Source organism: Hemibagrus wyckioides, linkage group LG11 (genome assembly GCF_019097595.1).
Source record: "Hemibagrus wyckioides isolate EC202008001 linkage group LG11, SWU_Hwy_1.0, whole genome shotgun sequence".
In the NCBI taxonomy this organism is placed as follows: domain Eukaryota; kingdom Metazoa; phylum Chordata; class Actinopteri; order Siluriformes; family Bagridae; genus Hemibagrus; species Hemibagrus wyckioides.
In genome coordinates this window covers 28,226,119-28,250,515 of record NC_080720.1, presented here as the reverse complement: position 1 = coordinate 28,250,515, position 24,397 = coordinate 28,226,119, and the positions used below count along the sequence as shown (strand labels likewise).

The 24,397-nt window shown below is 41.2% G+C and overlaps 2 protein-coding genes across 2 annotated transcripts; one reads left to right on the top strand and one right to left on the bottom strand.

Annotated features, from left to right (window-relative positions):
• Nucleotides 1-4: 4 nt before the first annotated feature.
• ten1 (TEN1 subunit of CST complex) lies at nt 5-3,557 on the top strand. The gene is made up of 3 exons (XM_058402530.1): nt 5-241; nt 2,202-2,359; nt 2,442-3,557. The coding sequence occupies exons 1-3, from the start codon at nt 153-155 to the stop codon at nt 2,573-2,575; spliced, it is 381 nt and encodes a 126-aa protein (XP_058258513.1). The 5' UTR covers nt 5-152; the 3' UTR covers nt 2,576-3,557.
• Nucleotides 3,304-22,757, bottom strand: evpla (envoplakin a). The gene is made up of 22 exons (XM_058402526.1): nt 22,468-22,757; nt 19,124-19,223; nt 18,746-18,900; nt 17,585-17,708; nt 15,221-15,352; nt 15,074-15,115; nt 14,621-14,782; nt 14,416-14,523; nt 14,091-14,186; nt 12,585-12,695; nt 11,780-11,926; nt 11,152-11,306; nt 10,883-10,980; nt 10,614-10,783; nt 9,409-9,587; nt 9,138-9,276; nt 8,819-9,012; nt 8,578-8,728; nt 8,370-8,453; nt 8,165-8,272; nt 7,988-8,080; nt 3,304-7,353 (listed from the first exon to the last, which is right to left on the bottom strand). Exons 1-22 carry the CDS (start codon nt 22,536-22,538, stop codon nt 3,952-3,954), a joined length of 6,021 nt encoding a protein of 2,006 aa, XP_058258509.1. The 5' UTR covers nt 22,539-22,757; the 3' UTR covers nt 3,304-3,951.
• Between the last annotated feature and the right edge of the window lie 1,640 nt (nt 22,758-24,397).

Sequence of the window (24,397 nt, the reverse complement as noted above, 5' to 3'; positions counted from 1 at the left end):
GTTTGGACGTCTCGACCAATAGGAAGCCTGGAGTAGATGGGGCGGAAGTTTGCGTGTAGCGTCGAATAGCTTCAAACATGCTATTAAAAGTTCAGATTTGAGAAATAATTACCAACTTTAGCTATGTTTATCAAAGCACTTTTGATGTTGTGATGCTTCCCGCAGCGGCGGTTTTCCACTTCCCCTGGGAAATCAATACTGATGTGGTAAAAGACGGAGCCTCTATACGGACATTTGGCAGGTACACTAATCTGTGTTCTAATAACAGGCTGGTCGATATGTCGAACACATACCGTCACGATACTTGAATGGCGATACTCATGACAGACGATATCTAGTTTTGCTAACAAAGTGCCAGTAATTAGAAAAGGTTTTGTAGAAACTATGGCCATGTTTGTGCTAGTTTTTTCCCCTCCCTATTAGACAACATGTAACAGGTTCATATATCTTTACACAAAAAGCATATTATATTACTGTTATTTTTTTAAGGAGCCATTTTAAAGTGTAGGTTTATGAATATATAATATAACATTATGGCATTTGCAGCTATGACACCTATAAACCTCAACTCTTTTCACAAACCTTTCAAGACTTTGGAGCGTGGTGGTGGTGGTGCTCATGCAGCAAAAAGTGGATTTATGAGGTCATTGGGTTTATTCCTAAAGGTGTTCAGTGGGTTTGAGGTCATGACATGGACATAGTCATGGAATTCCTCCACAGCAAACATGCGAAACCATGTGTTTATAGACCTTTTTGCACAGGGACACAGTCATGATGGAACAGGAAAGGCCACCTTTGCCATACGGTTGCATAAAATGGCCTAAAATTCGTCCATCAGGCTGCCAGGTAGTGAAGTACAATAAATCAGTCCAGAGAACATGTTTCCACTGCTCCAGAGTCCAGTGATGGTGTGCTATATAATACATTATATGGTTTTGTGCAGCTGCTTGTCTATGAAAACTCATTTCACGAAGCTCCTAACACTTGATGTTGCTTCCAGAGACAGTATGGAAGAATTTAGATTTTTCACAGTACTTGGCTGCCCAGCTCTGTGAGTTTGCATGGTCTACTGCTTCAGGGATGAGTATTTGTTGCTTCTAGACATCTAGACCATTTCACCGTAATAGCCTTTACAGTTGACTAGAGCAGATCTAGCAAGGCAGCAATTTCATAAACAGACGAGACACCGATGGCATAATATGACAGTGGCATGTTTAAAGTCACTGAGCCCTTGCCATAGTTTTTCTGTGAAGATTGCATGGCTTTGCGTTTGCTTTAGTGCACATTTTAAGCAATGAGTGTGTCTGAACTCAGTAATTCAGGGTGTTGTCCACATACTTTTGGTCATATGGTGTATTTTTATGCGGCTTTAGGTGAATAACCTAAAAAAAAATGTTTTAATTTTTTAACGTTAAAGCCTACAGGTTTTGGCAGCTTTTTTTTTGTCAAAGTAAATGAAGAACAGTATCCAAGCAATTATTTTAAAAAGAAGAGTTTTATGCTTTTTATTTTGAAAAATGTGATGTAGTAGTGTGGCCCCCCATCAAGGGTTAATTCTCCCACCTTGCACCCAGTGTTCCAGATCCATAATGATCCTCCTGACTAGCGTAAAGTACTTGCTGAAGCTGGAAGAATAAATAATATATATATACACAGTAAGTGTATAACTGGACAAATTTTCCCATAATTTAGAACATAACACTTAAAAATAATACCACGTGGTTCTTTTCAGAACAAAGCTCTTATGTACAGATCACTGGACGGATGAAAGAAGGCCATTTGAATGTGGTATATATGTCAAATATTGTCTTACGATCACTTCCTGTCTTTGTAGAAGGCCCCAGAATGCATGATCCCACACACAAGAAGGTGTCCATGTGATCTGCTGTACATAGAACCACAGTTACATATATAACTTTTCTACAGAAGATTTAAATCACAGATCCATGTCCTAAAGTTACTCTCTTATATGTCCTCCACACTTTTTCCCTAGTCTAACACACCAGATTCAACTATTCAGCTAATTCACAGCCTTTCCTGACCTAAAGTGAGTATATGAGAGCAGGGAGAAAGTACACTAAACTGTTCAGTACAGAGGGTGAACTCCAAGAAGTCTGGTGAACTGTAATGAGTTGATCAGTGCTGGAAGAATACCTCCATGTGATCATGATAAGTTATTTTATGTAATTTTCTACTCCTAGACTTACAGATTATCTGCCGGAAGAGTCCAAGGCCATTCTTACATCCCATCACGCATCAGTGCAACACCAGGTGTCAATCCAGACCTCCTTTGTTGAGCCATTTGATCCAATAATTGGGGCTCAGTACATTGTACTCGGAGAGATCGAAAAGTCAGAGGGTATGTTATGTTTTCATGTACGCTGAATACATTACGTAATCAAATGACTTAACAGTCATGCTTGTCACATTTCTGCTTTCAGACCACGGCGAAGCCATTGTGCGTGCACGGGTCTTTAATTGTGTGGACGGCGTCGATGTTGCACTGCTACAGAAGGCCGTGAATGAACAGAGGGCATTTTTTATGGAAAGAAATGACGAGGCTAGTGCACAGTAACATCAATTTCTGAAGAAGCATAGCACATGGAGAGCTACAGCTGGGAACTTTAGACTGTGGCTTGGGCCAGGTCAAATAATAAAGATAGTGTTAAAATGGCATTATTAGCATTTTCATCAGACACACAAAAGCTTGTTTAAAGTCATAATCTCATGCATAAGAAATGCTTAATTGATTATTACACATCTTGGTGTGATATTAGAACCTATATGACATAAAGCTATTATGCAAAATAATAAAATAAATAAATATGGAAGTTGTAATCTTAGATTTAACCTGGACCACCAAGTTGCCACTGCTGGGCCCTTGAGCAAGGCCCTTAATCCTCTATTGTTTATGTGTAAATGTGATAAAAACAGATCTGCAAAATGCCGTAAATGTAATCTTAAAGAGTAGTGGTGACTCGAATATTTAAGGCTCTGGGTAACTGGTCAGAATGTCAAAGGGTCAAGCCCCAGGTGGACCACCAAGTTGCCACTCATGAGCCCCTTAACTCTCTCTGCTCCAGGGGCATTATATCATGGCTAACTTCTTAAGCTGAGGTATGTGAAGAAAAGTATTTCAGTGTGCTGGGTTTCTTCTTCATCTAGATAAAATGATACTGCATCAGGTATAATTCCTACGTAAACATTCAACTGTGTAAAAGTCATATTTTCCAGTTTGTATGCAGTGTTTGGTATGCATGTATGTAAAATGTCCATCATTTTCAAACCAAACTCACTAAAGTATTATGTACTGGTTGTTTTATTTGCTTTTGTGTTAACCAAACAAGACCTTATTTTTTCCATTTTATTTAACATTTCAGCGAACAATTATGTATATTTTATAACATTGTCAAGACGGGTGAATCTCTCAAAAACAATATTTAAATAATTATCCATATTTTAAGCAAATAACAGAAAAAAAATACCCAGCCCATCATCCCAAGTAAGATAAACTCTGAAAGATTTTTTTTTTTAATAACCATTAAGTAGAATATCTATATATATGGTTGTTATTTCTCACTCCATGCAAATAAAGTAAACAAATCTCTCCACAGCAGCAGCGAAAGCCCTTAAAAATGCTATTCTATCCAAAATTGTGCTAATAATTATATTCACTGTATATTAAAAAGAGCCAGTGCATGCCAGATAATAAGTATAATAAGCAAAATGCAGAGTAATCCCTATTAGCTGTGACATTAAGACACGTGTGTGCTCCAGTATTATTAGATATTACACAGGTGGTGTGATTTGGCAGCTCTTTTCTTCCTGAGATTTACAACAATATGAGCATCATTAGTATAAACATTACTGGGTTGCACTGAGTGGATTATTGTTCGTTTGAAAAGAATCTTCAGAACCTGCTGTGCTCTTCACTTAGGCTTGAAACATGTCTTAAGAGTAGTTGCCGTATCTGTGGCTCTTGTACGAAGGCGTGTAGCCGGCATCTGTAGAAGCTGCAGGAAGCATAGGGAGGCCTGAGTAAGGATCTGGCTTGCAGAGCGCCAAGGCTTGCTTGTAGTTGATCTTCTGCTTGGTAATTGGATCCGCTATGTCCTTGATGTAGTTTGCCTCTTCCTGAAGCTCTCTCATCATCGCACTGTCGATCATTTTTTCTTTGACCGCATCTACTATGTTTACTCGGCCCGGTTGATTGGGGCTGACGAGGCCACCCGTCAGATACTGCACCTCCATGTAACGCAAGGCCGTGTCTTTAGGCAGCCACCCCTTCTGAACAGCCTCTCCGATCGACAGACGTTCTTTAGTTACCGGATCTTCAACCCCGGTGAAGGCTTTCTGGGCATTGAGCAAGCGCTGCAGCTGGCTGGATTCGATCAGGCTTCGGTCTGCTGCTTTATGGACCGAATATCTTTCTCTGTTGTTGACATCCACAATACCGCCAGTGGCTGCTTGTGCCTCCAACAACCTCTGGGCTGTAGTGGGGTCAATCATCTTTCGGGCCAGGGCCGAGCGCACTGAAAGGCTTGTGTCGGTATCTTTGTCGTAAATTCCACAAATTGGGAGTTTCTCCTCAGAGGTACTGGGAGTGTATTTTTTATAAGGAGGAGGTTTCTGGGAAGTTGTTTGGCTGGTAACGGATGTGAGGGTAGATGGCTTATTCTTTTCTCCAGCCACGAGAAGCGCAAACTCAGAGATGTGCATCTTTCCATCTTTGTATTGCTGCAATTGATACTTGGTCAATCTGCCATCTCGGAGGGCATTTTTAATGGAGTATTGCTTTCCACTCTTGCGATCTTGCAATACAGACGTCTCACCATCAGGTCCCATTGTAGTGATCTCCTCCCAGTCACACTCCAGCTCCTGCAAATTGATGTACTGTATACGATCGATCAGCCCTCGACGGTAAGCATCATATGGTGACATGTCTTTACCGGTCTCAGGGTCCAGGATGCTAATTTTGGTGGAGACGTTCTTCTCCTGCGTACGAGTTTCTGAGGCGCTTTCCTCTTTTTTCAAGCTGTTCCTCAGCTCACTGATGGTGTTTTCACGCTTGTAAATCCGATCCTTCTCATCCAGAATCTCCCTCTCCAAGCGCTGAATGTCAGACTCCATCTTTATGCTCTTTTGCCTGTTCATTTGGGATCTTTCACTCATGAGCCTGGACTGCTGCTGGAATGAGATGCTGACTTCTTTTTGATCGCTCTCCAGGTCTCTCAGTTGTCGTTGGAGATCCTGTTTTTCTTTCAGGAGGTTATCCCTTTGACGTATAAGATTAGTCTCCTCTTGAGAAGTCGTCGTTCTTCTGCTATGCAGGCGCTCCTGTTTCTCGTTCACACGACGGATTTCATCCTCCAAGTCTAATCTGGCGTTTCTCTGCTGGAGCACCTGATCTCTCAAGCGAGAGAGCTGAGTCTCTACTGCTGGGTCTTTTTCTACCCTGACCACCTCTTTGTAGACCGTTTTCTCATAAGATTTCTCCTTTTGCAGGATCTCGAGCTGGATTTTCAAATTTCTGATGTCTCGTTCCAGACGCATGACATTGTTGCTCTCGTTGTCAAAGTCTGTCCTCAGGTTATTGCTCAGTTTTTCCAGTTTTGGATCCCTCTCTACTTTCAAAACTTCCTCCATAACAATATACTCCTGAACTGGTGGGGGTGCGTTCTCTAGCTCATTGATACGGTATCTAATTTGGGACAACTCGGTCTCCACCTGTATCTTCTTTTGCCTCTCGTCACTGTTCCTAATAGTCCTCTCCAAATCTTCTATCAGAGCTCTTAGTCTCTGCACTTCCTGATCTGCCTTCCTACGACTGTTTACTTCCTCATCCAGGGTTCTTCCCAGCCTCTCAAGCTCTACGATCTGCCTTGGATCTTTCTCTAATTTCACCACTTCTTGTACTACCACCTTCTCTTCTGGTCTTTGTCTCTCCAGCAGTATGTATTTGTTCTGAAGATCGAATACCATTTCCTCTATGCTTCTGCGGGTCTGTGCCTCATCGCGTACCTCCTTCCTTAGACGATCTGCTTCCTTCTCCAAGAGTGGATCGTTGATATACTTGACCACGTCTTTAGTGACCACCTTAGTCTCTATCTTTGACTTCTCTGCCTTCAGTTCATCCCGCTCTCTCCTGAGACGGCTCAGCTCGTCTTCTAAGGAACTGTAGTTTCTCTGCAGGGAATAGACGTGGTCTGAGAGCTTCTGAATCTCTCTCTGGTTCTCTGGGCTACGTTCTTCTTTCACCACCTCTTGGACCACTTCTTTGTACTCGATTGTTGGCTTCTGAGAGCGGAGAGCTTCCAAATCAATTCGGACCAAATTGATCTTTCTGTCGTAATCAGAGGTCTGCCTGTTAGTATCCTGGAATTCTCTCCTCAGACGTGCTATCTCTGCTTCAGTCTCTGGGGAAACCCTGTAGATCTCGTTAACAATCTCCTTGATGTCTATCTTTTGCTTGAGCTGGTCGATTTGGGCATACCGTGCCTGAAGATCAGACATTGCATTGAGAAGCATTTTATTCTGGTGTTGTTGTTCCTCGATCATAGAACGAAGCTTGCCAGACTCGCTAATGAGTATAGGGTCTTGTTCAACTTTCTTCACTTCTTTGGTCACGTACTTGGGCTCTAAGGTAGGGATGAGTCTTTCAAGATTGCTTATCTGACTGTTGATTTGGACTATTTGATTGGTCAAAGTACGGGCCCTTTCATCCTCATCTTCAATTGCCATCTTGCATGACATAACAGCCTTCAGCATCTCAGGATCTTTCTCTACTCGAACAACCTCTTTCTGTACCACTCTTTCTTTGATAGTGGGTCTCTTTTGCTCCAAGAGGAACATCTCAGATTTCAGTTGACCTCCTTGGCTTTCTTTAACTTTGACCTCATTCAACAGTTTGTTTATCTCATCCCTCAGTCGTTTAGCTTCCACATCCAACTGAGGGTCTCTTTCATATTTGGTCACTTCTCTAGTCACCAGTTTTGGCTGCGCACCCTTAATTTCTGTTTCCATATTCGAAATCTTTCTAGTAAACACCTCAATCTCACTTTGGATTCCGGTTCGTCGCAAGGCCTCCTCGTGGACTTTTTTCTGAAAGTCGTTCAAATCAGCCTCAAGCTTTGGATCACGGTAGTACTGTACGACCTCCTTCTCTTCCACACGTTCAACACCTTTCCTGCTCTTGAGGGACAACATCCTATCTTGAAACACTCTAAGCTCGTTTTCGACCTGGTTGCGTCTGCTAACTTCTTCTTCCAGTTTCCTCTGCAGAGTTCCAGCCTCTGCTATGCTTTTTTGTTGCAGTTGCTGTTGCTGCTGTACCATGGCTACTTTATCCTCTTTCTACAGAAAACAGAAAATCATACAGACAGTCTTGTTTTATATGTGACATCTCTAATAATCTGAATGATACTGGTAATTCCCAAAATATATCACATATTTTTGAAAATCTATTTTCTCTGGAACAACTTGAGGGTTCAGACAGCAGGGCAAACTCTTTTTGCCTTTGGAATTTGTGCCTGTTCTGGTTGTGCCTACATTCAGCATTGAATTTCTTTGTCATGTCGCACTCCAAAGAGGTGATTAATGCCTCATATAAACTTGGAACTTTATAGAATTTATAGTTTTCATAAGTTCTGTTTTTACCAAGCTTACAAGGGACAAAATATTCATAGAAAAGTTCCAAAAAACCTATTTCTCTGGCATGCCCCAAGTGCTTGTTCATAAGCATCTAAAATTGTCCCATAAGCTGATTTCTGTCCCACTGGCAGACTGGACTCCAGCATCTTGGTAATCTGATGTGTAGACTGTATGTTTGCATGGCAAATTACAACCAAAGCCAATTAGTTTGACTGAACTGTAGTCACCTTAACTAATTGGTTGTCATAGGAATTGGACAGAAAAATCAGATTTGGGCTGAACATAGCCTTCATAAAGCACACATCATAAGTAACTTGTAATAATGGCAGATTTATACCTGTGCAAGAAGATTCTTGGCCAAGTCCATCTGGTTGAGAAGCTGGCCATTTGAAGCTGCTGAATTAGCATAGCGGTTCACTAGGGCTTTTTCCTATATCAAAAATCAAGAAAGGAATTTAATGAACGTCAAATGCATCTGATTTGTTGTTGTGTGATTTTTTTCAATAAGTCTTACCTGTTTTGACACAGACTCTGCCAGAGTAGGGATGGAAACCATTCGACTATCTGCTGCGTCAGGGTTTTTCAGAGTAGCTCTGTACTTGTCGGAGTTGACACTGTATTCCTGTACAGGGTGGGGGAAAATGTTGACATGTTGACTTGTCTGTGTTTAAAGTTGGTTTAGATAATACATTTACATTCAACATAAATTTTAAGCTTACACTGAGGATATCTTGTAGATCCTGAGAGAGATCGACCATCCTGTCCACTTCATAACCTTTCCTTTTAATGTCCTCTACTACTCTCTGTGGAAAACAAAACCATTTTTTTAAAAAAATAATCATCGATTCTATCTATTCATAAGTTGTCACTTGGGTAGATAAAGTATTGTTGTAGTAAACATTGTGTAAATAGATGAAGTCCACTGACCTCTTGAGAAGTTTGCTTCGCGTGGACTTCGGCTAGGCCGTCCGATGGTCTGATCTTGTTGTTGGGCAAATTGTCCAGGAATGTGTCAAGTGACTGGGTAGCATTCTGGAAGTCATTATTCTTGCTGCTAGCCCCTTGTAAAAGGCTCTCCCTATGCACAATTGTAAAATAGGATTTGTTACAATAATAATAATCACATACAAGCAATTCACTTGGTGGGAAGATGCTGTTTTGTAGCTACCTGTCTACTAGCTGGTTGTTTATGTTAGCATAGCGGTTTTGCAGGCTTTTAACCTGAGTCTCCTGCCTGCGTATGTCAGGGCAGTACTCTTGATATCCCTGCTGGAGGGAACTGCACAGTTTTTCGGTCGTCTCTAGTTCCTTGTTCAGCTTCTGCATCTCAGGTTGGGCAGCGGCCACATCTTTCTTCAGATTCTGCGAATAAATTCGACAGTCAACAAGGGCTTGAAGGTTTATTATATACACATGCAAGTGGAACTTTTTCAGCTTTGTGTATTTCTTTTGGATTTCATTGCAAAGTGCCAAAATTCCTTGCTTACTTGGATGTCTTGGATGCGATTCGGAAGGCTGTTGGGAAAATCTAAAACAGCACCATCTCTACTCAGCTGCTTCTCGAAACCAGAAACCAACCCGTCCACTTTTCTTATTTGGTTCTCCAAGTTCAGGGATGCATTCGCCCTGCAACAACATCATAATAAGAGTAAGACTATGTATTAAACAACTGTAAAACATATGACGATGCATTACAATACAAAATTTTTTGACAAACCCTAAAAGGATTCTGTTTTATAAGCTAGATTTTTCACCTACTTCTTGGTGTAGAGGTCATTAAGAGCAGCCAGGCTTTCTTGTTTGTTTTTGGCCTGGCCCAGTCTCTCAGGCAAACTGGAGGACACTGGGCCTCTGAAGTCCTGGGATATGAGAGGATCGAGGTCCCTCTGTACAGCCGCTTTTTGTTGCTCCAGCTGCCGCAGAGTCGCTGCAGCTTTCTGCAGGAACATGGAATAAAATTGAACTGAAATTCATCTGAATTAATTGAAGATTTATACACCTAGAGGTGTTTGAGTCTGCTTTCCAAAGCTTTGGAGTCTGGAGGCTATCCCAAAGGAACTCATGGGACAAGGCAGGGGACATGCCGGCCAACCCATCACCTTCAGACACACACTCACACACCTATTCACACACTATGGACAATTTAGAGATGCCAATCAGCTTACCACGTGTGTCTCGGATTGGGGAGGAAACTGGAGAACCCATAGGGCACAGAGAGAGCATGCAAACTCCACACACACTCACTCACTCACTCACTCACTCACTCACAGTGTGAATCAAATATATATTGCAGTCTGGGAAAACCCTTCACATGGTGACATTGTGAAAACCACACAATTACAGCCCACAGATATCTAAAGAACTTGATTAAAATATGGTGAAGAAATGACAAAAGGGTTTCTTTTTTTATCAGACTTGGTCATTTTGCTGAAATCTATTTCAAAAGATGTCAAAGTGTACATAACTATATGGCTGAAGGTGTGTTCACACCCCATATGTGCTGTTTGAACATCCCATTCCAGATTTATTCCAGCGTTACAATAAGCTCCACTCTTCTGGGAAAGATTTCCAGTGAATTTCGGAGGGACTTCGAGTGTTCATTCAGCCATACGATCATTAGTGAGATCAGGCACTGATGTTGGGTGAGGAGATCTGGGGTGCAGTCAGCGTTTAAGTTTATCCCACAAGTTTAAAGGACACTCAAGATCTTCCAAGACAACATGGGCAAGCCAAGTCAGGGGAAATGGTGTAATGCTAAAGTGTACAAGGACATTCTATACAGTTGTGTGCTTCCAGGTTGGTTGGAAGACCCATGTGTGAGCGTCATGGTCAGGTGTCTACAAACTTTACAAACAAGTTTCCTTGTACAATGAAATTCTTTCTTTGCTGCCGACAGTAAATTTGATGGGCAGATAATAGGCAGAAACTCAATTTTTTCATCTGTTGGTAGTCTATTTTCTTACTTCTTGTTCCTTCAGACGATTATTAAGATCTGCAGCAGGGTTGCTGCTGATCAGTGGAGCTCTCATTCGGTTCAGCATGTCCTGTTCTGCGAGAGCCAGGTCTTTGTCCAGCTGATTCAGACGTCCACTGAGTTCTGTCGCTTTAGGGCTCTCCAGAGAATTCGAAAAACCTTTGGCACAAACGACACGTTAGGGATTGGTGTGTACACATTGTATTTTTGTAAAGTGTCTCCTCTGTGAGTTTGTCTTATGTACAGTGTGTTATGTACCTGATTGCACTGGTCGTGATGCTTCAGGGGCCTGAGTCTTCAGTGTGGACCTGACTGCTGCACGTCTTTTCTTCAGGTCCTCCAGCTCTTTGCCCAACCTACACACACATAACTTTAACCACTGCATTCTCAAATACCCTTTAATTAAACATTTGTAATGTTCTGAACATTTGTCTGTATTCTGTATGTTTTCTGATGTCATGACACCAAATTGCTCCCGTGACAAACCTTCTATAAACACTTCTAAAAAGCTTTCAAATGAGACTTACAGGTCCACTCTGTCAATGGCCTCTGTGTCAGGTGGAGGAATCAGGAAGCACACTCCAGGAAACGAGTTGATGGCCCCATCACTGGAATGCACGTCCCATTTCGCATTGTTGTTGTTGGACTTCAAGGCAAGCTTCTCACCTCTGGATACGGAGCCCTGGAAATAAAATCAAGTGTGTGAGAATATGTAGAATACATAGTGAGGTTAAAAGAGAACACACAGAAAAATACGAGATAACTCGTTTCAAAGGTTACGTGCTTAAATTGTGAGTTTTAGATCGAAACTAGTGCCTTGATATGGCAGCTGTAGATTAACGGCTAAAGGAATAATAAAATGTGAAGTTTTCCATCTTCTCCACTTTAATGTAGGCTTCGGAAACTTTGTATTTTATGAAACTGTTCAGAGGTGCCAGCTTCAACAACATACAGTATACTACAGGGGTGTTTTTTCCTCTCTGCCTGCTATGCATGATGTTATTAGCAATATTAAACTGTGGGTAAATAGTATTGAGGTGAATGTGTGCATTTAGACATGCACACTGGACTAATTTCCTGTAAGGGTCTGTCCCAGTTGCCTGCTCTGTGAAGGAATGGAACCGGGTCAGTGTGAAGTGTGTTAAATTAAGACACCTTGGGTGTGTTCCAGTCACACAGAGACTCGATGGTGGTGGCTCGGCTGGGGGCTGTGCGGCGGAGTTTGAGAGGAGCGATGGTGGTGCTGCGCTTTCTCAGATCTGCCAAGAGCTGCTCAGAGCGCTGAAGAGGCCTTTCCTCTGCCTGAGAGAGAGAGAGAGAGAGATATGAGGGAGAATCTTCTTCATTCAGCTTTTCCCTTCAGGGGTGGCCACAGCGAATCATCTCTCTCCACCTATCCCTATCTTCTGCATCCTCAACACTTGCACCCACTAGCTTCATATCCTCATTTATTCCATCCATATACCTCCTCTTTGGCCTTCCTCTTTGCCTCCTGCCTGGTAGCTCCATGTCCAACATTCACCAATATACTCACTCTCCCTCCTCTGGACATGTCCAAACCATCTTAATCTGTCCTCCCTAACTTTGTCCCCCAAACGTCCAACATGAGCTGTCCCTCTGATGTACTCGTTCCTAATCCTGTCCAACCGTGTCACTCCCAAAGAGAACCTCAACATCTTCAGCTCTGCTACCTCCAGCTCTGACTCCTGTCTCTTCCTCTGTGACACTGTCTCTAAACCATACAGCATGGCATAGAGGCAGTGTCACTGAGGATGAGACAGGAGTCAAGAGAGATGAGGGAGAATAATAATGATTAAATCACACCACAATCTCTGTTTAGTTAAGTTAATATCCAAACCATTGAATACAGAAATCCCTAAACTAGACTTTTATTATTTTATATTTTTCACACTTTTCCCCTCATATACATGGATATCATGTTGATATATTGAAATCTTACATCTAGCTGTAGCTGAACCTCGGTGTTAGACTTCTTCGAGAGAGTTTTAGGGTCCAGGGTGGAACTGAGGCCGGACAACGATTCGGACAAGGTCTCGGCATCCATTTGGTACTGTGCACAGAAAAGATAAATATCTTTTAAACATATCTGAATATTTTATACAGTGCATGAATTACAACATATTTCATACAGTCCATGTTAATCAGAAGTGTTCAATATTTACTCTTATAACTATGAAAGAAATGATATATATGGCTGTTCAGCAAAGATCCCACTTGAACACACAAGATGTTATACAAAAGGAGAAAACTTTGTCTAATGCACACTTAATTGTGGAGTTTTTGGTTAAATGTCACGAAAGAAAGGGAGAAAAGAAAGTATCCTAGAATATTCAACTTGTAGTGGAAAATATAAGCGGAGGGAAAAATCTGCACGCAAAATACATTTATCTTTACAGTTGATAATAAAACCGTCTGTGGGTCAGTTATCTTTAAGCTTCAAGTAACTGGTCCACGTTGCCAGTACAATGTCCTTTAATAAATCACTCATTTAGATCCCTGCTCTAATTTTAGTGCATATACTGAGACTTTAAAATTAGTGATTATTTATGATTTAGAAGAATTTTTCTTCATCTGATTGCAGAAAAAATATCTTGCAAGTCCATTATTTTTAGTATTTCCTATTAAAAGGTTACAAAAAAAAACCCCAAATATAATATTATTAAACTAAAATTCTAGACATTCTTCCTGATGTCAAGCTTGATATTTTAGCTCATTTTTCCAAGATTACTTCACCTGCTAATATGATACGTGCCACGGGAACTTTGGACACTTCCCCTGCCAGACCACCAGAGGGCCCCCTCCCCCCAACCCCTCAGCATTAACCCTTCAGCATTGAAAATTACTAATAATTATATATTATTATATATTATATTATAATTTGTATCTGCCTTCATTTTCCTGATACATGCCTCTAAGATTCTTTGCACTGTTAAAAATGTGTTTAGTGCCCGTTAACTTCTAACAAGTGACGATTATGATATGGGGTTCGAGTATCAAGAACGTCTTGAAGTATTGGTGTTTTAAAAAACTCTAACAAACTGTTGACACTAGCTAGCTAGGACCCGTAAGATAAGAGAAGATCGATTCATGCTCAATATTTTTGCATAAGAGAGTCTTAACACTTATTGCCTCTTACAACAGTTTTGTTTAAAACAGATTTTACCGCTTTTAGATTTTCATGTGCATGGTCTGTCAATCACAGGCTAAAATCCTGATTAATATGTGCATTTGGCTGACCGCTACATGACCCCCACCCTGAACAACCCTGTCAGAGAGCTTTCAGTATGACCGTATGACTCCAACTATCCCCTGACACGTCACCACACCCAGGGCATTACAACGCCTGGCTGACTTTCAAGATGGTTGCTCATGTTTGGCTGTTCAAAGCTATTCTGACTGAACGTGCTGTGCTTGTTCTGCCCGAACTCCTCCTGTATCATCTTACCTTTTTGTATTCCTCCACATTCTCCAGGTGTGTTTCCTGGCAGATGCAGAGGTTCAGAAATTTCTGCCATTCGTTCCTCAACTTGTCTCTGTGGCCCTGAAACACGAAATGAAGCTTACATATAACTGACAGTGTAATTAGCACTGGTGTCATTGGCCACACATTGTGTTTCAGCCTTGTCTAATAAACCAATAATGTGTGGAGCATCAGGAGTACACTCAAATATAATTTACCTACATAAACAAGAACTTTTTACGTTTTCTGTATTGTTCAGCAGTTCTAATTCAAATTACAGGATTACTCTTGCTCTCTTTCTCTCTCTCACCTGAATGGTGCTCGCTGCAGGGTGTTTCATTTCTATCAGACGATCTCCATCGTCCTGCAGTTTGTTCACCTCGCTCTCATGAGACAGCAGGCTGTTGTTTTTAAAATGCTACAGCGAATCACAGAGCACAAAACATTCAGCCTTCTTCAAACCTTAGCCTTGCTTTTAAACTTATGGGTAATATATAAAGAATCGAGAGCCTCACCTCATAGCGGCGCCGGACGTCGGACGGATCCACCATGCGGTCGCTCCAGTCCTGTTGGAGGATCTTGGCCTGCTCGTCGTTCAGGTAGCCGACTTCTTTGTTACAGCACTGCATGTAGTCGTACAGGCTGTTCAGGTAGTGCTGGCGCCATTTGGAGTTGTCCTGCAAACATACATGTGTAGTTCGTTAGCCTATTTTGCATCATTAACAGCGCTAACGTGGAAAATATTTGTGATAAACGCCTCAGAAAACAAAGCACACGTTTATATCCATTAAATTATTCATATTATTTAAAGTCATGGGTCAACAAATGTATAAAGGTTTATAGTTAGAGGCCTAAGGGTTGGGTGCCACTGGCTGAATTGACCACTTGCTAAAATACAAAAAACAATTCCTTTGATATCAGCGCTCCAGAGCCTTATTTTGTTTAATACTGAAGGAGTAATATCTTACCAAGAGATTGGCGTATTGCTTCTTGAGCTCAGCATATTCCTCCTACCACAACAAAGCAAAATGTCAGCATTTATTTTATGAACAGATAACAGAGCACTTGAAAACAGATCTTTGCTGTATGGTCTGAGTGGTAGGATCATGGCTGACCTTAGAGCTGGTGCTGTCTGGGCTGAGCTGTGTGTTGTAGGCTTCGATCTCCTTGTGTAGAATGTTGTGGGCTGCGATCTGCTTCTCCAGTTCAGACATAGTGGGCCCATATGCCTCTGAGTTGACCTCTTTCTGCAATGCACACACACACACACACACACACACACACACATGTAGTAAATATAAAGAGGCGAGTAGTCTAGTGAGAGCTACACGTTGTTCTTCTAAACAGGTACAAATGCAACACAATCTTGAATATGTAGTTATTTTGCTCCAGGCTGTAGCATAGGCTTCTCTTGTTGTTCCCATTTGAAGGCAAATGATAGAAGAAATTGATACCCTGTCTTTTCTTAACCTCAACTTGGCGATAAACCGTATCTTGATCATTCATAGTGAGTATAAATGCATGTATCAGTTCATATACACACAATATGTGTGACAGATTTCCTACTGAGGTGTGACTTCACGCCCTGTATGTAGGTGGGGTCTCTTTTATTTATACTAAATCTGAAAAGAGAGCGGCAGCACGGTGGCTTAGTGGTTAGCACTGTTTGAACCAGGGTTCGAATCCCAAGTTCAAACAGACAGGGGCCTTTCTGTGTGCATGTTCTCCCCGTGCCTGCGTTGGTTTACTCCGGGTACTCCGGTTTCCTCCCACAGTCCAAAAACATGTACATTAGGTTGATTGGTGATTCTAAATTGCCCATAGGAGTGAGTGTGTGTGGTTGTCTGTCTATATATGTGGCCCTGTGATGGACTGGTGACCTGTCTAGGGTGTACCCCTGCCTTTTGCCCAATGTGTGCTGGGATAGGCTCCAGCAGATCCCCTAATTAGGAATAAAGCTGCTATAGACAATGGATGGATAAAAAGAGAGCTGTTTGATAATGCTATACATTATCCAGTATCAAACATAACTGTCTTATTTAAGTGTGTATATAGAATAGGCAAAAGAATAAGGCTTTAAAGCTATCTCAAGCTTGCCATACATTATATCATACCAGCTACCAAATGCTTAACTCTGATTGGTCAGAAATTGTCGATTAATTTTCTAAACTAGACATTAGTTTCGGCTGCAAGGTTTAGATCAGTGAGCGTGTTCAAATATGCTGTGGCTATTTTTAGAAACTGTATGCATAAGGAATCGAACATCGGACATTCCAGAGACATGGATTAAAAAACGTCATTACTGTCATTGGTGTTATGGTGAAATTTTCTGTATGAAGAGCTCTTTGTATGTTGAATGGAGATAAGAGGAACTTGTTTCACGGATGTTCCTCAATAATAAACATAACTATAAATGATGATGAATTCTCCTTCTTTAATTAAGTATAATGGCTGTGGTTATACAATAGATGTATAAACATGTTGGGAAAAGAACAACATGTTTACCTGATGCAAAGCAGAGGCTTTGCATCAGTTATTTACATTTATTTCAGCTTTTTGAAATGATGCAATTCAGCACAGATATGATTCAACTCAGCTCTGATATGATTCAACTCAGATCTGATATGATTCAACTCAGATCTGATATGATTCAACTCAGCTCTGATATGATTCACCTCAGATCTGATATGATTCAACTCATCCCTGATATGATTCACCTCAGCTCTGATATGATTCACCTCAGCTCTGATATGATTCACCTCAGCTCTGATATGATTCACCTCAGCTCTGATATGATTCACCTCAGATTTGATATGATTCAACTCAGATCTGATATGATTCAACTCAGATCTGATATGATTCAACTCAGATCTGATATGATTCAACTCAGATCTGATATGATTCAACTCAGCTCTGATATGATTCACCTCAGATCTGATATGATTCACCTCAGCTCTGATATGATTCAACTCATCTCTGATATGATTCACCTCAGCTCTGATATGATTCACCTCAGCTCTGATATGATTCACCTCAGATCTGATATGATTCAACTCAGGTCTGATATGATTCAACTCAGGTCTGATATGAGTCAACTCAGATCTGATATGATTCAATTCAGGTCTGATACGAATCGATTCAGCTCTGATATGATTCAACTCATATCTGATATGATTCAACTCAGGTCTGATATGAATCGATTCAGCTCTGATACGAATTGATTCTTCAATTCAATGCTGATCCAATAATCATTCAGTCTTCCACTCTCTCTGTCTCTCTCTCTCTCTCTCTCTCTCTCTGGAAAAGGGAATTTGATTCTCTGTCCAGACTGAAGTTGGAGTTCCATTCCACCACTAAGGGACAGTCAGTTAGAATGTTTTGGAAAAGGGACCACACTCAATGTGAGACATGGGAGTCTGATCATAAACATGGTGAACATGGAGAATGGAGATTGAGTGATTTCCACCTTTGCTGCTTACCTGTTTCTGGTTAAACACCTGGATCCAGTTGATGCGCGGCTGAAGGCCAACTTCATTCATCTGCCTGTAGAGATCACGATAAAACACGCAGTCCTTCAGCCAGCGCTCATGAAGTCGACTCACACTAAACACACAAACACAAAACAGCGTCAGCATCACAACATAAGAAGTCATGCATATCAAAGGCAACACAAACACTATACGGCAAAGTGACGCTCATTTTCCTTGCAAAACCTGCTGTGTATGGATTGAGATTCAGACCCTGCGCCATCTAGTGGCCATTCAGTGAACTGGCGTGTGGCACACTTCTTTCAGGGTTATAATATAATATTTTATTAAATAGGAACATTTTGGGATGAATGTCTGTTTTATTTATAGTTTTTTCATGAAAAAAAAAAGATTAATCAGAAATGATTTGCTAGTAATAAATCAATAGTAAGTTACATTTAGATTTTGAATTAGATTTTAGAATTAATTTGCAAAAATCTAGGGTGTACAAAATACTTCTGAGTTTCAGATACAATTATATAGATATATGGATATAATCAGATATAATTATATATATTTATAATATTTATATATATAATTATATCACTGTATATCTCAATTTATATCTAAAGATATTACCTAATAATTTATTATAATTAAACACAATAAGATAATTACACAAAAAAAATGATATGATTTGCGTGTTCTTAAAAAATCAAGAAAAGAAGGACAAGGATAGAAGGAAAAAAATATTTAGAGAGATTGTGGAAAATAGTCGTTCCCAAAAGTCTGATTATATTATAAAACGTTTCACTTATTTTTCACATACAACTAAAGGGTATAATTATGAATGATGAGAAATGGAAAAGGGCTAAGTGTTTGCTTCTACAGCAATTACACAATATGTTCCAATATTTGCTAAAGCTTCAAGACTTTGGGATGCAGTATAGTGAGTGTGTTGAATAATAGTGTAACACAAGTGTGCAAACAACTCCTCCTCTTATATGGTCTTACATGGCTCCGTACAGCTACACAGTGAAGCTTGTTCACTTTTTATGAACTGTGTACCGTGTCACATGCATACAAATGCCCTCGATGCGACATTACTGAATGATTGGATGCAGTGTAAGGGAGTCTGATAGGGTAACTATCACCCCGTGTACGTGTACGCACTCTTTCTCGATCTCTCCTGCCTGTGGGTGATTCATTTTCTTGGCTTTGTCCAAATCCAGGAAAAGATCCTTGAGGAGCCCTTCGGCCTCAGCCAGACATTCGGAATTCTCCTTCTGGTGTTTAAAGGGAATGTTCTTCTTATCATTTTCTGCATCCTGAAAGAGAAACCAAGGCAGAAATGATGGTCTTTTTAATCATTCCTGTTTCTTGCATCTTCTACAGCCATTTTGGATACAGATTTATTGACAGTGCAGTTGAGTTACAGCCTAAGAAAAAGATGATGAAGAGAGAAAGAATGAGAGAGAGAGAGAGAGAGAGAAGGTGAAAAGGATGCCAAGAGTGGGATTAACAGAAATAGAGAGATAAATTTCGACTCACAATGACCATCAGGTCTTCAGCCCTCAGCACGTCTTTTTCCACTGTGTCAGCATACTTCTGCATGCGTGCGATCACTAAGGTCAGGTCATTCACCTGGGTCCTGTAGGAATCAAGGTCAGAAATCATGGTTAATGTTCATCCTGCAGTAATTAACAAGTTGTTGAAGTAACTTTGTCAGATTTTCTGCAGCCAAAGAAGAAGGCTCGGTGATGTCATATGATCAGGTTGAACCACTGTCACTTCAGGAAAACAGGACATGCCGGCATTTGTGTTGGAAAATAGAGGCAGCAAGAGCAACAGCGACACTGCTCTACTGGGAATTGTCCCCAGTAAATAGCATGTGTAAGGCATAATACATCCATCTATGTGTGGGACAGGATAACATGCAGGTCCTGATTGTTCAGGATCTTGTAAGGATGATGTGGTGGAAGTGTGCAGGGTGATTACACTATCAGAAACAGGAAGGGATCATTATGAATTAAAAAAAAAATATTTGTGTGTGTATGGATGTCAGTTGGCTGAGGGCTTATTCTCAACATCAGCATGTTAGTATTAGGGTGTGTGTGGTTCTATCAGCTGAATTTATCACATACATCAGTGCTGCTGTGGTTAGTAAACATTTAACACCATACCAACATCCAGGTGAAAATACTTCTACGGTCTTACATCTGCAAGACCGACCAGCAAGGTGAGCATATTTAATAATATTCAGTAAGAGCTCAGAGCTGAAAATAGTATAGAAAGAGTGAGATTTTCAGGTCTTTGTTGCTTGTGCCAGGCAAAGTGGCCAAACGAGCTGAGGCCTCTAACAGGTTTGGCATTATTGCTGACATGTTCAGCTGGTATGTGCAGTTTGGGTGTGGGGACAATGAAACTAAAGATACCTGGGTTCTGTGAATTCAGTGAATGTCTGTCATTCCACAACTAACATGCCCCCCCCACACACACACTTTCTCTCTCTATAATCTTTATCAGTTCATCTGACTCTTACTCTCACACTCAGTCGCAATCTCTTCATCTCGCTCTCTCTACCTTCTATTTTTTATATCCAGCACAAGCACCGAGCTATTGTTGGATTTATTGTCTTTCTTTCTAACCCACAGTTCACCTTGATATAAGTAGAACTGCAGTAGGAATTAACGCAGTACTCTTTGTTCACTACGTCGCAGTCACAGTAGCTATGCTGTATCTCGTTTTGTCCTGACCGTCTGCACGAGACTAAAAACATCCCACACCCACCGCTTTGTTGCTGTCCTGACATACAATTCAACCTGCTGTACAGTCCTGGTCAGCCCGAAAACATGACAGTGCGTGGTATTTTTAGGCTGGTGTACACCTTTACACACCCTCGCTCTAAACCAAACCTCTCGGAAAACACCAGCAATCAAAGCCCAGTGAGATAACCCGAGACCAAACAGTGCTGTAATCATTTTCCCATTCATTGACCAGGCTGGTTTTGTTCCTTCTCAACAATGCCAACAATGTTCCATCCGCCCTCATGTCACGGGCCTTCGCTTCTCTTCTGTACACACCCTGGCAGGTTCCACCTCCCTTGGACACAGATCTGAGGGGAAACCCCCATAAATCTCACAAGCCTGAGGAACTACACCGTCTCCGAGAATGTCAAACATGTACAACACAATTAGGCTGCGATTAAATGCCCATAAAGCTTTGGAGCACCATTTGTACACACTTGTAAAACCTGATTCTGCCTGGCTATGGGGAAAGACAGTCGACATTCTGATGCATATATTCATCATCGTGTATAGTTTTCTAGCGAACTAGACAAATGGATGTTCTTCGCAGCTTTCCATATTTCCACTCCGTAAATCCATTCTGTACTCAGTGAAGTTCGTTGAAGTTCAGTGACGTTATTTTATCTGGTTACACAAGAGGTGTGTCTGAACAAACGCTAACGGAAAATATTTGTGGTGATACACAGCTGTCAGGAACCTCGGTCCTTTCATCCTTATGGATAAAATAGGAAATTATTTAAGAGAAAATGTCAAGGTTTTCAGTCATCCAGGTCATTTCTTGATTTCACTTCTATCTCATATTTCTAATTTAGTCTTTTTTTTTTTTTTCCCCCTTGCTTCTTCGTCCTACTTTTTTGTATGGACAGGTCAATTGTTTGGATTCTGTTCCCATGAGGGTTAATTAATGTACAATTTATTTTCATCATTCTTGACCCATTGGCCTTAATATGCTACCAGCAGATTGAACATCCCAGTTGGTTTGTTCTTCTGGACCTTGTCATATGCAAGCACATGATGTTACTGGCTCCTCCTGGTGGAGCGTGTGAAATGCGTCTCATCCACACTCACGTCTTATGCAATCGTATCCCACACCTGCATGTCGTGATACATCTTTTCAGCCACTTATTAGCACAAACTGACCTTTAAAGACCTACAGTGCATCAGGAAGCCAGGAACATTATTTACCCGATGTTGCAAACTAAAGAAGCAAGTTCCTCTGGAAAAGCCACACTGGCACAACCATGACTAAGAGCTAAGCCAACACCTGTTAGAGGAACAAGTGGATTCGTTATGACAGCTTAACCACTCCAACATTCCTGGGTTGTACTCTCCCCTCTGATGACACTTCTTGTATTTCTTATATTCCAGGGTGGCACCAGGGTTCTACCTTGAGCCCACTCGTCTCTGAAGGGTATGTTTACAAAGCAAAGTGAATGCTTACTACACCACATCCGTAAGGGTACAGTGGGAAGACTGGCAAACTCATCGCTCATAATTCATCAAGGGCCAGGCACTTTTCTTTGATTCATTAACTCTGAGGGATTTTTCTGGCATGAGCTTTAGTCTTACACACATCACAATGACAAGAGTTCTATCCACACACAAGATCCTGATCCTGTGCTCTGCAAAACAGGAACTGTCAAACTGCACAAACAAAATTGTGTAAGCATTTGGTAACTTGCCACGGAGTTGAGTCAGGTGATAAACAAGGATTATTGTGAGGCAGTATTGTTGCCCTTCAGGACTGATGTCTAAACGATCAAATATCAAGTGTCATCTGGAATTTGACACTTAGCTCAAGATTGCAATTTCTCCGCAATTTCTCTTATAACATATACAATACATTCTCTGTTGTTTTAGGGGTTTAATGTGTATTCAGAGACAGCTATTTGAACAGTTTAAGAAGAGTTAAGATGATCTCATTCATGTCACACTCTTGCAAAGTGTGCAAAGGCCAAGGCCAAGTGTGAGATATATGATAGACCTGAGCAGCCCAGAGCTGACCGACTTTAGCCTCCTCCACCTGAGCTCCGGTTACAAGCACCTCCTCAAAACCATTCACTAACTCACACACACTAACACACTCACTTGGTCATCCTGGACGAAGCCTTGAAGGTGCTGCTGTCCTTGGTGACATCCTTGGTGCTTTTCTTAAACATCCTGCAGGTTCGATGTGAGGTGAAAAGTCACCCGTGTGTATATGCGTATATTTTTCTCAGCCTCTCAGCTGATCTTAAATCCCTTTTTTCGTTCACTGTTCGACTTCTTCTGCGCTGTGTCTGTGTCTCGTCTCGGTCACACACGCGTACACACACACACACACTCTCTGCACGACTCTGGTGGTGTGTGTCTCCTGAAATGTGGCGAACTGTTAAAAGATGGAGAAGTTCGCTTGTTTCTGCTCCGCCCTGAGGAACAAGTGTCGGACGACACCCAGGTGTACTGAGGGACCGGGCAGACCTGTTCTACGCACCCAGTTCTCTCATATACACACACACACACATACACATACACAGAAGTTTGTCATACATTCACAATGTGGGCCAACAGAGAATGCCTTCTGGAGTGTGTGTAATTTGCCAAAACCTATGTTGCATGCATCTCTTCATTCTGATGACTGTGCTAATCATTTCTATCATACAGGCTTCTTCCGTGTGACCTGTTAAGGATTTTATGTTTTCCATAAAGGGTCTCACTTTCTATATAGAACTTTCTAGAAAACTACAACCATTGAACATACAAAGGTCTTTCAGTTTTAGCTTCAGTTATCTTCTAGTTTCATTCAGCCCGCCATAGCCTCTGATTCATGTTGTTAGCTGTTTTCCTTTGACCTCTCTCATCTCTTGCTGACCCAACAACCATGCTGTCAGTATCAGTCCAGTCTCATTTTCCCAATTCTGATGTTTGATGTTAACTTAGAAAGACACTCTTGACCTAAGTGTATGCACTGCACTTGTTTCCACATGATTGCACTGGCTTATTGGTTTCCTAACACCTCCTGGGCTGGAGGTTCGTTTCCATCCTCGTGTAAAGTTTGCATGTTCTCCACGCACTCTGGTTTCCTCCCCCAGTCCAACGACATGTGTTGTAGATTTGCACCGCATCCAAGGTGATTTGTACCCAATGTCCTTCACAGTTTCCTTGTGGCCATGTGTAGGATTCAGAAAATAGATGGATGGACAGACCAAGGGCATGTTCTCCCCATGTTGCTCTGAGGATCTTCCAGGTTTCCTCCCATCTCCTCAATAACAAGCTGGGGATCAGCTGTACTAAACTGAGCCTAGATGTGATAGAAAAACCTATTTTAATTTTGTTTCAAAGTAAATATAAAGCAGTGACAGTAACTTATTCCAATATTGAGCAATGTAATCTTTATTGATTTAGCAATATTTGTACAGAGGCTGCTCCAGAAGACCTTCAAACACTGAATAAATAATTTCTCTAATAATTTGTCTATTATTAAAAAAGGTGGTTCACAAAATCTATCTATAAATATATATATATATATTTTTCTATAAATATATATATATATATATATATTTTTGTGATTTTAAAGAATGCAAGGTTATTTATTTATTTGCTTAAATGCATTTCTTGTGAGCGCTGTGAATGTACAATGAAGGGCAGCTTATGTTTTGGAATGTGGCACAGCCACTTTCTTTCAGCTGGGCCGTGGCAGAAAGCCCGCATTTCTAACACACTCACTCATCAGGGTGGGTGAGTGTGAGTCACAACCCATCTCTCTTTTCCTCTCACTCCCTTCCTTGCCGTCTCTCTCACTCCATCCACACTGTATGGGAATGTGCTGGGAAACAGCTTTTCAAACCGTAATCATCCTCTGGGCTCAGAATCTGATCCTTTCCCATTTTCAGTTGATGACGTCGAATGCATACGTGTTCAAATATTCAGTGTCATGTTAGTCATGGAGGAGTAAAAATACGCATGGGGTGTGTACAGAGGTGGACCTGGGTGAAATTATCCATGTTCCTGCCCCCTTAGAATCCAACCAAATTGAATG

What these genes read in the sequence shown, in the direction of transcription:
- ten1 (XM_058402530.1), top strand. Translation starts at nt 153, where the DNA reads ATGCTTCCCGCAGCGGCGGTTTTCCACTTCCCCTGGGAAATCAATACT. An exon ending in TCTATACGGACATTTGGCAG is followed by an intron (nt 242 to 2,201) that starts GTACACTAATCT and finishes TTCTACTCCTAG; the next exon opens with ACTTACAGATTATCTGCCGG. An exon ending in AGAGATCGAAAAGTCAGAGG is followed by an intron (nt 2,360 to 2,441) that starts GTATGTTATGTT and finishes TTCTGCTTTCAG; the next exon opens with ACCACGGCGAAGCCATTGTG.
- evpla (XM_058402526.1), bottom strand. Translation starts at nt 22,538, where the DNA reads ATGTTTAAGAAAAGCACCAAGGATGTCACCAAGGACAGCAGCACCTTC. An exon ending in ATGTGGAGGAATACAAAAAG is followed by an intron (nt 12,696 to 14,090) that starts GTAAGATGATAC and finishes TTCTGTGCACAG; the next exon opens with TACCAAATGGATGCCGAGAC. An exon ending in ATCACGACCAGTGCAATCAG is followed by an intron (nt 10,784 to 10,882) that starts GTACATAACACA and finishes TTTGTGCCAAAG; the next exon opens with GTTTTTCGAATTCTCTGGAG.